The 14,845-nt window shown below is 46.4% G+C and overlaps 1 protein-coding gene across 1 annotated transcript; it reads left to right on the forward strand.

The window, feature by feature from the left end:
- The first annotated feature begins 1,154 nt into the window (after positions 1-1,154).
- On the forward strand, positions 1,155-11,822 carry LOC119277064 (malonate--CoA ligase-like). The gene is made up of 17 exons (XM_037558272.1): positions 1,155-1,416; positions 2,468-2,640; positions 3,409-3,600; positions 3,901-4,102; positions 4,316-4,404; positions 4,601-4,670; positions 5,228-5,280; positions 5,559-5,666; positions 5,746-5,844; positions 6,786-6,878; positions 6,974-7,051; positions 7,141-7,242; positions 10,208-10,298; positions 10,426-10,499; positions 10,858-11,037; positions 11,490-11,543; positions 11,628-11,822. Exons 1-17 carry the CDS (start codon positions 1,209-1,211, stop codon positions 11,664-11,666), a joined length of 1,905 nt encoding a protein of 634 aa, XP_037414169.1. The 5' UTR covers positions 1,155-1,208; the 3' UTR covers positions 11,667-11,822.
- Positions 11,823-14,845: the final 3,023 nt, after the last annotated feature.

Below are 14,845 nucleotides of genomic sequence, written 5' to 3' on the forward strand. Positions count from 1 at the left end.
CATGAACACCTAGAGTATCCTAAGACAACCATAACACAAGAAGATCTCCGGAGCCATGTGTCATCATCCCTGAATCTTGAGAGAAGACCCCTGCAGCAGAAGGATCTGTAACCAGTCGCAAACAGGTCATCATCTTCGACCACGGTACAATTGCCACCACGCTGCTTCCTCCTTTCTTGACACCAGCGTTGAGAGGGCATGGACATCAATCCAACACACCTGCAACAGCCGTCGCCATCTTTGGCTTTGAGTACCGCGAAAAGTGTCCCTTCCGGAAGGAAGAGAACTCGAGTCATCCGACCGGTCCAGCACCGCGCCGGGCCATCCGCCCGGACAAAGCAGGATCCCCCACCAGCATCAACGCAGAGGAAGGAGAAGAACAGCAGCAACAAATCATACCAACAAGGAAGAAGAAAGGTCTTCGTCTCCCTGCCTCCATCGCCCATCTGAGGATCCAAACGGCCAGTGCCGATGGACCTCCAACTACCATAGCCCGCGACCTCGACGAGATCCGGGGATCCCAGCACCGCTGGCTCCTAGACGAAGGCAAAAGCCTCGCCTGACAGCGAACGGAGCCCGGAGAAACTTATTCCGACGCGACACCACCTCAACGGCCTTGGCAGCGTCTCCCTCAACCCTAACCCTATCACACACCCACCTAGCGAACAGACCCGAGGTTCCCCCTCCCTCCCGCCGCCGGAGCGGCCGACGGAGAGAGAGGGAAACGGCGGCGTCACCGGCGGCGCGCAAGGGATCCCTCGCCTCCTTGATCGCCTAGATCCTACTTTTCCGGGCGCGAGGCGGTGACGACCACGCTCCACTGACCGTGATCCGTTTTCCGTGTTCTATTGCACAGTACTCCCTGTCCATCATGTACGACCAGTGCTGTTCGTGGCGCAACCCACATCACCCATCAGCGATGCAGTCGTGCACGGAAGCAGAGTATAACGATTTTTTTTTTTTGAGTTCAGTACAACGATGTTGATGTTCGCCCAGGTACCTGGAGTCCGTGTGACCCCCGACGGGGCCGATCAAGCGAACCAGCCAGCCGCACCAAACCAACTCCACACCGGAGAAACCCGCCGCGAGCGGCACCACCAACTACGCGGCGTGCGGCCCCCTCCCCGCTTGGCGCGAGCAAACCTCGTAGGACGCACCCTCCCCACGGCCAGCACCACTCCACCCCCACCTACCCGGGCAGCCCGTAAATGCGCGCGCAGGCGTGGGCGCGCGGGGGGGCGGTGGCGCGCTTGATGACGCCATTCAATTGCCCCACGGCCCACGCCTCCTCCCCCGACCTGCTGCTGCCGCGGCTGCTGCTGCTCCGCTCCTCCTCCTCCTGCTCCTCTTATAGCATCCTCCCCACTCTCCTCCGACGCCAATTCGCCTCGGACACCTCCACCTCCCCTGCCTCAGGTCAGCTCCTCCGTCTGCTCCTCCTTTTCCCTCCCAGCCCTCCTTCTGCTTCGCCTTCGCACAAGGTGTTCGTCGATTTGCCTCAACCGCGCGCGCCGTCCAGCTGTTTTGAATTGCCGTCGGCGGTCCCTCGCCGTCGCGTTGCTGTGGCTTAGCATCGCTCGTTCCGCGCTGAAGCTGATCCGTGCGCTACTCGTCCCTGCCCTGATTTGGCGGAGCTGAAGGTGTCCGCTGTTCAGCTTCACTGGATGTTCGGTGCAGAGAGGAGAGAGTAGTAGCAGTAGCGACCGATTCACGGGTGGTCCCTTCAGGCGTCCATGTTTTAATTTTGATGCTTCCACAAGGAATTTGGTTTACATCTGCCCAAATTCGAGTAGGATATGCTCTCATCAGTGATCACTGGAGCTGTTTCTCATCAAAAGAAAAAAAATGATCACTGGAGTTCTTGCGATGGTAGTACGGATTAATAGTCCTAGTGGATTCCGAACCCGCCTCTTGGGCCTCATGATGTCACGTTCTCTCTAGAATTATGCAGCATTAACTGTTAAGCTAGTACTGCCCCCATTACTACAGTTTAGAGGTCCAATTATTGATGAAACAGCGAGGGCCTGAATAGGACAACAGTAGTGAACTAGTTATAATTGTGCAGCCGCGCTGCTTCTAGAATGACTCTGGCAATGTAGCAGTTCGTAGTCACTCTTTTGTGCGTGATCAAACTGATTGTTGAGATTGTGATTTGTAAGTCTACTTATAACGAAGAAGTGGCCACATTGATCAGGTTTATTTTGGTACCGTGGTAGACCGCTAGGACTACTGGGGCCTCTAATCCCATTTGCCTTCAAACCAACTACTGCTTACTACTCCCTCCGTCCCAAAATAAGTGACTCAAGTTGAGTTGAGTCACTTATTTTGGGACGGAGGGAGTACTTTTTATGGCATGCAAAGGCAGTTGATCATTCATCTCAATATCTGTTTATAGTTTGAAGCATAGGACTACATTTTCCATTTAGTTTCTTTTTCTGATGTTTTTATTATCTTGCTTGTGGATCAGTTGACAACACCAGACAGAGTTCTCGTACGTTCATGGAGGTTGTTCGAGAAGTCTTTAAGCATGGCTCTGCACATGGTGCCCGTGCGGCTATAAGAGCTGACCAGAAGAGTTACAGTCTTGTCCAGCTTATTTCGTCTGCACTGGATGTCCACAATATTTTGTGCAGAAAACATGTACCACCAATCCTTTTTCCATATCTAAGTTTTTTGTGTGTATTCACTTGAGACTGTCCGTTAGACATGAGGTGATTAGGATATGTCTATCCTAACCTTATTTCTAGGTCCTGAAATTGATGGTTTATTAGTTTCCCTTCTCCTTTTGTTGTTATAACCTTTTTTTGTAAGGCTGAGACTGAAATTTTCAACTAATTGGGTTGACGTGATAATATGCAAGTTCAAGTTCCCCCAAAAGTGCAACTTCAAACTTTATGATTTAGCTGAACCACTCTTGGTAGGTTGAGTGCCTTCTGGTTATTCCTCTTCTAATACAAAAGGACAATAATTTTGGTTAGGGTGCTGGTCTGAGACTGGGATGGTATAACTACTCAAGCAATTAGTCTGCCCTGTCTTGTCCTTGCATGTTTGCTAGAAGGCGTCACAAAAGTTGCACAAGTGTTCAATAGGGTTCTCCCCTATCATTTCCATAAGAAGATGACTGAACTGCACAAGTTAGCCTTTACAAAGTGCAGCCGAGTTTTTTTAGTAGCTCTAGTCAGACTCCAGTTATGTTAATGAAGGACATGTGCAGTCATTAACCTTTTTTATGCTTCCAACTTTACTTCCCAAAAATATGGTAGTTCACCATTCAATTTTGTTATGACCAAGTAGTTTGATATATAAGTCGACTGAGCTTTGGTTAACTTATTATTCTGTTAACAGTTTGATGCATGTTGATAATGCCTTAGAGAAAACTTGGTTAAACTGTTCCTTTTAATGACTCAGGATGGTAAAGATTCTTCTGTCAATGGAGCAAAAGGGACAGGATTCCTTTGTGGTGCTCGTATTGGCATCGTGGCTAAACCCTCTCCTGAATTTGTTGCTGGGATATTTGGAACCTGGCTTTCTGGTGGAGTTGCAGTACCCCTTGCACTTAGCTATCCTGAAGTTGAACTTCTGCATGTCATGAATGACTCGGTTTGTTCCAACATATCAGCTTAAGTTAACATATCAGCTTAAGTATGAAACATTCTATTTTCTAGTGGGATATTATGTATTATTTTTCACATTGCTGTTGTCAGCAACGGTTGAATTTAGAAATAGAAGTTACAGAAGGTCATGTAGAAAGGGGTGTTCCTTAAATGCCCCATAGAGGGGCTGTCTAGAGCCTAGACATCTTGTAGCATATCTTGATTCAAAAAATTGTTGTACACACATATGTGTACAGTACAATGGACTATCCGATGTGTCTTTGTTTCTAACTTCTGTAACTTACAGGACATTTCTATGGTGTTAAGCACAAAAGAGCATCATGAGATTATGGAAAGCATCTCTACCAAATGTTCCACTCGTTATTCTCTTCTTCCACCTGTGGAAAGTATACCTCCAAAGATAGATGCCCAAGAACCTTTAAGTAGTGTATTGACTTCATCAGTTTCTAGCTTAATGGCTGAGATTGACACTTTACAGAAAATTAAAGGTGATTACTAATGTTTATTTTACCACAAATTTATATTTCATTTATGCTGCTGCTTTACGCTGCATGTTTCACTAGTGGAGTATGTTCACTAGTTAATCATGAACGTATGTTCAACAGTTAATCATGAACATATGTTCAACAGTTAATCTTATTTTCCAAATATGTCGTGTCATCCTGCTATAAACCTAATTATGCTGGAGTTTTGTTATGCAGGAGATGATCCTGCTCTTATCCTTTACACAAGTGGCACAACTGGCAAACCGAAAGGAGTAGTCCACACTCATGATGGGATACTTTCTCAGGTGCATTTTATCATCTTTAAGTAGATCTATCGTACAGTTTTAGAAACATTCTAATTGAAGCTAACACTTTTGGTTACTTTGCTGTTGCTATGAGCCTATTATTGATATTTCACACTCCTTTTCATGATCCTTTTATTTACTTGAACAGATATGTGAGTGTTTAACATACATACCATTTTATTTACTGGTTTGGCAGGTTCAAATTCTGACAGAGGCATGGGGATATCAAAGTGAAGATCAGTTTCTTCACTGTCTTCCACTGCACCATATCCACAACAAACACTAATACTAAATACTTCCTCTGTTCCTAAATATTTGTCTTTTTAGAGATTTCAACAAGTGACTACATACGGAGCAAAATGAGTGAATCTACACTCTAAAATATGTCTATGTACATCTGTATGTGGTAGTCCATTTGAAATCTCTAAAAAGACAAATATTTAGGAACGGAGGGAGTAATATATAAGGATCTTGGACTATTCTACACTTACATATCGATTTGCATGATTTCCAAACAAGAACCTTCTTTTGTTATTTATTCAAGTATTCAGCTATACAGATACATGTTTGGATGACATCTCCTCCTTTTCTTCCTTGGGAAAATGCTTCATTCAGTTAACTAGTTAAGCTTTCCCATACTGTAGTCATCATGCCTTTTCAGGTTTAAAATGCCAAGCACACGCACTAGGATAGTAGTTAGAACCTCATCTAACTCACAATGTTTAATTGCAATTAGATAGCTTTCACACCCTTACTTCTGATTGTTATATTTGGAGGAACCATTCTGTTTTGTCAATTTTGTGAGTTCCTTAACTTCGATTACATGTGCATGGTCTTTTCAATGCTCTATTTGCGCCCCTCTATTCAGGATCAGTGGTAAGTACCCTCATTTACTTGCTGTATTACGTAAAATGCTTTATCTAGGAATCTATAATGGTTTGTTTGATCAATAGGTATTATGTTTTGGTTTAGGTGAACCATCTTCTGTAGCTCTTGGATTTATTTTCCGTCGTCTTTTGTAGCTCTTGGAATTATTTTCTGGTCACTTAGTGTATCTATTTACTTGTTCTTTAGCCACATAAGTTATATTGTTTCTAGCACATCTGTGGAGTTGCTTTCATGGTAAGTTAGTAACACATTTTCTCTGATTACAGGTCGAGTTTATGCCAAAATTCAGTGTGAGAGGAGTATGGCAGAGATGGTGCGAGTCATATCCCAACCACGGCAGTAAAAATGATGAGGCTATTACAGTATTTACCGGAGTACGATTCTATGGCATATATATATTCGTCGTCAAATTGGTTGAGTTTTTAGGGTGATTTGATACTTCCTGAATGCCAGGTTCCGACAGTGTACACACGCCTACTGCAAGGGTACGATAGTATGAATCCTGATCAACAGTCTGCCTGTTCTTATGCCGCAAAGCAGCTGAGACTAATGGTAAATCTCATGTATACCTTGTCACTAATTATTTATTCCCTTATTTTGGTTTCAGCATTGAAATTTGAATGTTTGAATGCCCCTTGTAAAGTTAATTAATGATCTGGCTTAGTCTTATCATGTCTTGCACTTCCTTTCTTTGTTGAGTACTTACATCTGTACATCCAAACCACTGCATCTCTATTTTTTAGGTAGAAAGAAGAATATGTCTTCCTATCCCTGATATGTTCCACCTGAAAAGGTCAACAATCTCCTATAAATGTGACTGAGAACTCTTATCATATTCCTTTCCTTCCAAATTCTCTATGCTACCAGAATAACAAGGTTGTCAAAGCTGCTTCTTTTACGACCTCGAAGGGCCTCTCTTGACTTTGTCCACCAATCTTCAAAGGAAGACCCAATAGCGGAGTGAATTGTGGTCACATTGCGCCAGTTGAGCACTTCGCCATAGTTAACATTGATCACTCCACACCCGACTAGGAGATGATCAGTGTCTTCCCTGCAAGATTTAGATGAATACGACTCAGATGCTTCCCATTTCCACAGCCAAGAACCCTGAATTTCAGGGTTATGCGTGGTTCCTTGTACCATGTCAAAGATATTGAGAACCTGGGTGAAGACTGAGTGTCAACAGGGTTTGATGCGACTGTGATTGTCAACGCGGTTTGATGTCCTTGATCCAAGCTGCATTGCCCAGAGCTTCTACCAAAGTTTCTTTTCTGCCATCTCGAGTGATGAAGACTGTTTTCTGCAGCCCTCTTTTTTGCACTTGCATTTGAGTCCAATTCTGGTGTTTTTCCTATTGCTATATTTCTCATTTCTACGATTCAAAGGGTCCTTATAGTTTTAGCCTGCACACTTTGTTAACATTATCTTGACTTGCATTGATATTACGTGAGCTTTCTATATCTATGCTACTAACAGCCATTGAATCCCTGTAGATGTGTGGATCATCAGCACTTCCTTCCCCACTCATGAAACGGTGGCAAGAAGTGACAGGCCACCGTCTTTTGGAACGCTATGGCATGACTGAGGTTACAGCATAAACTCTTCCTTCTGAAATCAGTGCGCACTAACTTTGCTTTAATATGAATTTTGTAATGGCTCCTAACAGTTTATTTGGTTATAGTTTGTCATGGCACTGTCTAACCCATTGCATGGTGCACGGAAAGAAGGTACAGTCGGTAAACCTCTTCCACGTGTTGAGGTATGCTATGACTCCATTGTAGTTAGGGATATAGTTAAACTCATTTATTCTGTATTGCTTCATGGCATTTAAACCATCTTTTTTCTCAGGCCAAGATCATTATGGATGATGGTACTCAAACCAAAACTGGAGTCGGTGAGCTCTGTATTAAAAGTCCGTCCCTTTTCAAAGAGTACTGGAAAAGACCAGAGGTGCAATTTCATTTCAAAGAACCCTTTGCTAATTCATCACCCATTAGCTTCTACTAATGTGAAGTATTTACTTTACTTCTTCGATGCTTAAACTGGATCCCTTTTCATACTTCTATCGTATAAGATTGGTTATTGTTAGAGATATATTTGGGTTACATGTATTTGGTAGTTTAGGATTCCTACCTTATCTCTAGGAGAGGTGTCTTGCCCTCCAAGTCTTGTACTCAATATATACTCGCCCTCGAGGCTCGATAATACATCCATCATATTCCACCAAATCCCTCTCTTCCTTCTAACATGGTATCAGACTAATCACGATCCAAACCCTAGCCGCCGCCGCTTTCGCACCCACGCGCCGCCCCCGGGGCGGTCGGCCTCCATGACCGCCGCCCGGGGCTGCGCTGCCCGTACCTAGGGTCCGTCCGCCGGTCGTGTCGACCGGCTGCCCTAGAGAGTCTTTTTCCCGATCCTTTGATCCGGGTTTTCTCTCTCTCGCCGGTCACTTTGATCGGCGTCTACTTTTTGGTTTTCCGGTCTATGTGATCCGGTTTGTGTCGCCCGCCGCCGCCGTCGACCCCCGCGCCTCTACTCTGACATCGGCGTCGATTTCACCGGCTGGAAGGCTGGACGCGCCGCCCAAGGGACGCCTTCGTGCGTCGCTGCCGGGCGCTCGTCCGCGCGGTCTCCATCGCCGGTCTGTCTTCGTCGTCATCGCCCGGGACATCACCGACAACGTCGCCATCGACTCCGATCTGCGCGTCGTCCCCGCCATGGCGCATACAGCGGTGCCGTCGGTCTGATCAACCGATTACGCGCCTGTCTTCGCCAAGCACGTCCCCGAGCACGCGCCTACCGCCGATCGAGCCACAGGTTGCCATCGCGTCGTCCCTACGGACCGCTGCGTTGCCGCCCGAGGTCTTCCCGTCGGCTGCCCCGACTCACGCGCCGCTACCGCCGACGCCCCTACGGGCGGTCGCGTCGCGGAACGTGGTCCACGCTGCCGCCCCGAGATCCTCCCACCGGCTACCCCTGTAGCCGCCGCCGCCTCCGTGTCACCCCTTAGGGTTATCACGTCGCGGCACGCGGTCCACGCCGCCTCCCGACGGGCCATCGCCCTCGGCTAGTGGTTCTCCGCGCGGCTGCCCCGACCTGCGAGCCTCCGCTACACCGCCTCTTCGGGCTGTAAAGCTGCGGCATGCGGTCACCGCCGCCGCCCGAGGTCGTCCCCGTGGTTGCACCGACCTGCGAGCCGCCGCTCCACCACCTCTTCGAGCTGTAGCACTGCGGAACGCGGTCCCTGCCGCCGCCTCGCGGTTCCCGCCGCCGCCCCGAGGTCTTCCCGCCGTCACCCCGGCCCGCCTGCCGCCGCTGCGTCGCCCCTTCGGGCTGTAGCGCCGCGGCCCGCGGTCCACGCCGCCGTCACCACGCGTCGACCTCCCGTGGTATGCGCCGCGCCGTCTCCCTTGGCGCGGGAACGCCACCGTCCGCGCCGGTCTTCGTCACGCTGTCAGGGTTCTTCGCCTACTTCGAGCACCGCCGCCGCACTTCTAACCTAGCCGCCGCCGCCGTCAGGCCGCCGCCGCCGCTCTTCTTTGGCCGCTGCCGCCGCTACCTTCGTAGCCGCCGCTGCCGCCGCTACCTTCGTAGCCGCCGCCGCCGCCCGTCCACCCCCTTCGTCTTCGTCCAAGCACCAGCCCGTCGCCAGCGTCGCCGTCATCTACCCCGACCACTTCGTCTACTTCGACCACCGTTGGTGACATCGGCCCTGCGCCGATAGACGCCGCAATTGTCGTCGAGTTCTTCTCTGCTGCCCCTCCGACTTCTCCGACATGGCGTACCGCTCGTGCAGGTCCCTCGTCTACGCGTGCCCGGTGCTGGCAACACCGATGCGTGCCTTCATCCACGACGTGTCCCCGGGCCTGGCAAGCCTGGTCGGCGCTTCGTCAACTTCGTCTTCGTCCGTCTACGCATGCCCGGTGCTGGCAACACCGGTGCGTGCCTTCGTCCACGATGTGTCCCCGGGCTTGGCAAACCCGTCGCGACGCGTCGTCAACAACATCTTCTTCCCGGCGCACCACTACTTCGACACCCTTGCGCCCATGCTAACTCGGCGCCCTCTTGCGCCCGCGGCTCCACGGCGACCTCGTCGACACCGGCCACCTCGACATCGACATCGACCACTGCATTCTTCGCACGGCTACCTCGACCACGGCTACACCATCCTACGCTCTCGGCTACGTCGACATCGGCACAAAGGGCTATCATCCGCTTGAGCTACTCGTCGGCTTCCTCTACAGTCAATGCGTCCGCGACGCGACACCGTCCACGACGCTCCCGCTAGGACTGCGGGATGTCAGTCCGTCGGCTGCTATTCTCTCCAGTCTGACCGTCCGCGACGCTCATGTTGTTCGCAACGGTACCGCTACGACTGCGGGGGGATGTTAGAGATATATTTGGGTTACATGTATTTGGTAGTTTAGGATTCCTACCTTATCTCTAGGAGAGGCGTCTTGCCCTCCAAGTCTTGTACTCAATATATACTCGCCCTCGAGGCTCGATAATACATCCATCATATTCCACCAAATCCCTCTCTTCCTTCTAACAGTTATTGGACATTGGTAGACAAAAGTCCAATGATTGCATCCTTAGTTTACTACTAATAGGTACAGTTTCTTGAATGTGTACAAGTTTTACAGTGCCATCATATATTCCTTCCCTCGGATGCTAATTACATTCTTCGATGCATATAAGAAAACTAGATTCCTTTTCATGTTTTTTATTGTATAGATTTGTTATTTGTAGATAAAGTTCGATGATTGCATCCTTAGTTTACCACTGATAGGTATGGTTTCTTGAATGGTGTACAAGTTTTACAGTGCCATCATATGATTCCTTCCCCCAGATACTACTAATTACAGGATGTTATTGTTGCATTGGTTATTCACATGGCAAATTTCTGGTGTAGGTTACAGCAGAATCATTTATTGATGGTGGGTTCTTCAAGACTGGTGATACGGTAACTGTAGATGAGGACGGATACTTTATAATTCTAGGGCGTAAGTACCACTTTATAGCCCTGCAGTTTCATGCTCTTCTGGTTTCCTGTTTTCATTTTGACCGTGATATTATGGCTACAGAAAAAGAATATTGGGATTCTCAGCCTCAATTGTTTTAATTGTGTAGGCACGAATGCTGATATCATGAAAGTTGGTGGTTACAAGTTGTCAGCGTTAGAAATTGAGGCGGTTCTGTTAGAGGTAAATTAGCATTTACTGGAAACTACATCTTCAGGTGTCTAAAATATTACTCCCTCCGTCCGGAAATACTCGTCGAAGAAATGCATAAAAATGAATGTATCTAGAACTAAAATACATCTAGATACATCCATTCCTCCGACGAGTATTTCCAGACGGAGGGAGTAGAAAAATTGAAGCAGCTACTGCACTGAAAGAACTGCTGATAGTTAGGCTCTAATTTGTCTCTGTTCTCAGTAACGTTTTGCTTTCTCCGTAGTAGATAATGTTAGGCTAAAAGCTTCACCAAAGGATTCTTGGTACAGTTGATTAAAGTCCGATGTTACTCATCTTGCTCTATATGGTTTGCTTTGTTGTTCAGCATGACACTATACTGGAGTGTGCTGTTCTTGGCTTGTCTGATGAAGCTTATGGGGAGGTCATATGTGCAATAATTGTGCCCAAGGAGGATGCGAAGGCAAGGGTCGAACAGTCTTCGAAGCCAGCACTAACCTTAGAAGAATTGACAAGTTGGTCAAAAGATAGACTTGCTCCATACAAGGTTTGCCTACAGAACTTCCATTTTTCCCCAGCTGCTTTACTGTATTGCTTTCTTTTAGATGGTTTTCGCTGCCTAGTTGTTTTCTGTAGCTTTCTTTGCCAGGTATTATCAAGTTCGCAATTTGCGTGTTGGTCTATGCAAGGGGTGGTTTCCCATGTGAATTATATTTACAATCACATCTGCTAATGCTAAAATCATCAATCCTCTAATTATGTCAATGGCCATTCAATTTCAGTAATGCCAACAAATATTTATCCGATAACTTTTAAGAAATTCACATATGGCACATGCTCATAGCTACTCCCTCCGTCCTATAATGTAAGATGTTTTTTGACACTACACTAGTGTTAAAAAACGTCTTACATTATAGGACGGAGGGATTACTATCTTGTCAGCCTGAACCCATTAACTTTTGTCGTTATGGAGTTAATTCGTTTTCTATGCATTGGTAGATTCCAACGAGATTGCACTTATGGGATTCTCTTCCTCGGAATGCCATGGGAAAGGTGCGGAAATATATAATATGCTCTCTTTTTCTTTAAGAGCATCTGTGTTAAGTTTGCTATTAATTTCATTGTTGCTTGTTTCAGGTTAACAAGAAGGAGCTTAAGAAATTATTAGAGGTGTAGCCACGTTTACATTGATGTACTAGTACCTATTTTTCCGTCTCTCTCTTCTACGGGGCTGACATATAGCAGTGTCAGCTAATAATTTTGTTCTGTTTGACAATAAATAAATGATAATTTCGTGGGACTACAGTAAATGTGCGTATACCTTTAACACTATACTAATAATCTTAAAAGCGAGAATGTGAAATAATTAGAAGTCCCATATGCCATAGGGGAAAGCATTAAGCATACATGTTGCGTAGTCCCTCCGTTCCAATTTACTCGTCGTGGTTTTAGTCGCCATTCCCTTAATGATATGCTGAAACTTACCATCTATATATGCTTCCTACATTTTGCCCATAACAACCAAAACCAATGTAAGTACTCCCTCATGCTTTATACATCGCTAAGTCTTCGAGATTAACTTCAGCTACTGTTGTGGGAAAAAAACACCACAAATTTTGATTATTTTCATTTAGGGATTGGCTAGATGAAGTCACCTGGAAAAATAATAATATTTGGCTTTGTCGATTCCTATGAGCCGTCGAATGCAAGATGGACGGCCAAATCAGCTTCTTCAACCCCCTAACGGTTATTGTTCATCATCTTCTACCTTGAACTAATAAAGCGCCAGGACCGGATGGGTTTCCGGCGGAGTTTTACAAAAAGTGCTGGCACTTCTTTAAGGGTGACCTGTTGCCGATGTTTCATGAGTTGTTCATTGGTCAGCTTCATTTGTTCAAGCTCAATTTTGGAACGATAACTCTTCTTCCTAAGAAGACAGAGGCTATTCGCATTGAGTAGTTCAGCCCTATCTGTTTGCTTAATGTCAGTTTCAAAATCTTCACCAAGGTTGGGACGAACCGACTCACGCAGATTGCACATTCAGTTGTGCAACCGTCCTAGACTGCTTTCATGCCAGATAGAAATATCCTTGAAGGGGTGGTCGTCTTGCATGAAACGCTCCATGAGATCCACTCAAAAAAACTAGATGATGTGGTTTTTAAAGTGGATTTTGAAAAAGCATACAATAAAGTTAAATGGCCTTTTCTTCAACAAGCTTTGCGTATGAAAGGATTTGACAAGGCCTGACGAGACCAGATTGAATCCTTTACGCAAAAAGGGAGTGTAGGGATTAAAGTGAATGATGATATAGGTCACTATTTCTAGACAGACAAAGGACTAAGGCAAGGAGATCCCATGTCACCGATTCTATTCAACATAGTGGTTGATATGCTATCTATTTTAATAGGTCGGGCTAAGGATGCGGGGCAGGTTAGTGGCTTGGTTCCGCACCTAGTTGATGGTGGTATATCCATATTGCAGTATGCTGATGATACTATCATCTTTATGGAGCATGACTTGGCGAAAGCGAGAAACTTGAAGCTTGTGTTGTGCTTATTTGAACAATTGTCTGGGCTCAAGACTAACTTCAATAAGAGCGAATTGTTTTGCTTTGGAAGAGCTAATGATGACCAGGAGGCGTACAAGCAATTGTTAGGATGTGAGTTGGGTTCGTTACCGTTCACGTACTTAGGTATACCTATTCATCATCGTAAGCTGACGAACAAGGAGTGGAAGTGCATCGAGGATCGTTTTGAAAAGAAACTGAGCTGTTGAAAAGGGAAGCTCATGTCATATGGAGGGCGATTAATTCTGATTAATTCGGTCCTCACCAGTATGCCTATGTTTCTTTTATCCTTTTTTGAGGTCCCGGTGGGGGTCAGGAAGAGGTTAGATTTTTATCGATCTCGATTCTTTTGGCAGAATGATGAGTTGAAACGAAAGTATAGGCTTGCAAAATGGGACATCGTCTGTAGGCCGAAGGACCAAGGCGGTCTAGGCATTGAAAATCTAGAGATCAAGAATAGATGTCTCCTTAGCAAGTGGCTATTTAAACTTTCGTCCGAGACAGAGGCTACTTGGGCTCAGTTTTTGCGAAATAAGTATTTTCAGTCTAAAACATTGGCTCAGGTGACTGTGCGACCGACTGACTCACCGTTTTCGAAAGGGTTGATGAGAGTCATGCCCCTCTTCTTTAACAGGGCAAAGATCTTAGTCGGTGATGGGGCTAATACGAGGTTCTGGGAGGATACGTGGCTTGGGGAGACGCCCCTGGCACTTCAATATCCTACTTTGTACAACATTGTTCAGAGTCGAGAAGCTTACGTTGCAACCGTCTTACAGTCCACACCCCTCAATATTAGCTTTCGGAGGACGTTGGTAGGCGATCATTGGGAGGCCTGGCTCCATCTTGTACGAAGGCTGATGGATGTCCAGCTGTCTCAGCAGCCAGATAGATTGTACTGGAAACTGACTAAGGACGGCGTGTTCTCGGTCAAATCCATGTATCTGGATGTCATAAACACTAGTGTCATTCCTTGCTCGAAGCACGTCTGGAAAGTTAAGGTATCTTTGCGAATCAATTTATGTGGTTTGTGCATAAACAAGTCATTTTGACAAAGGATAATCTGGCAAAACGTAATTGGATGGGTTCTGCTAGGTGTAGTTTTTGTGATCATAACGAAACTATCAGGCACCTCTTTCTAGATTGTCCGCTGGCTAAGATTCTTTGGCGTTCGATTCATATTGCTTTTAATATTACTCCACCTACCTCTCTCAACATGTTATTTGGAACGTGGCTTGATGGGGTTAACTCGGATATAGCGAGGCACATTTGTGTTGGAGTTTGTGCCTTGTTATGGGCAGTCTGGAACTGCAGAAATGATTTGGTTTTTAACAGAGCAACGAACTTTCATTTTTTGCAGGTTATTTTCAGGGCCACAACATTGATCCGTATGTGGTCGCTACTCACTCCGACGAAGGGCAGGGGCGTTTGGCTACTGCGTCTATCCAATGGGAGATGGTAGCTCGGGTTATTTTCAACCGATTTGGATGTCGGTCATGTAATAGGATAGACATGTAGTGCTCCTATTTTGTCCGCCTCCGGTTGTGGCTTTTTGTTTAGGCTCGTTTTGAGCGTTCTGTTTTCTTTTCGTACTTTGAGACACAGGAGACTTTGATATTGGTTTTGCTTTTAATAATATGAGCCGTATGCATCTTTCTGATGCAAAGACTGGGGTAACCCCCTTTTCAAAAAAAATAAATCTTCTACCTCGAACCACCTGATCTACTGCCGCCCGCGGTCAGCGGCCTACCATGCCACTTTCACCACCCCGCCCTCCCCGCAACCGCCACCT

This window comes from Triticum dicoccoides, chromosome 3B (genome assembly GCF_002162155.2).
Source record: "Triticum dicoccoides isolate Atlit2015 ecotype Zavitan chromosome 3B, WEW_v2.0, whole genome shotgun sequence".
In the NCBI taxonomy this organism is placed as follows: Eukaryota; Viridiplantae; Streptophyta; class Magnoliopsida; order Poales; family Poaceae; genus Triticum; species Triticum dicoccoides.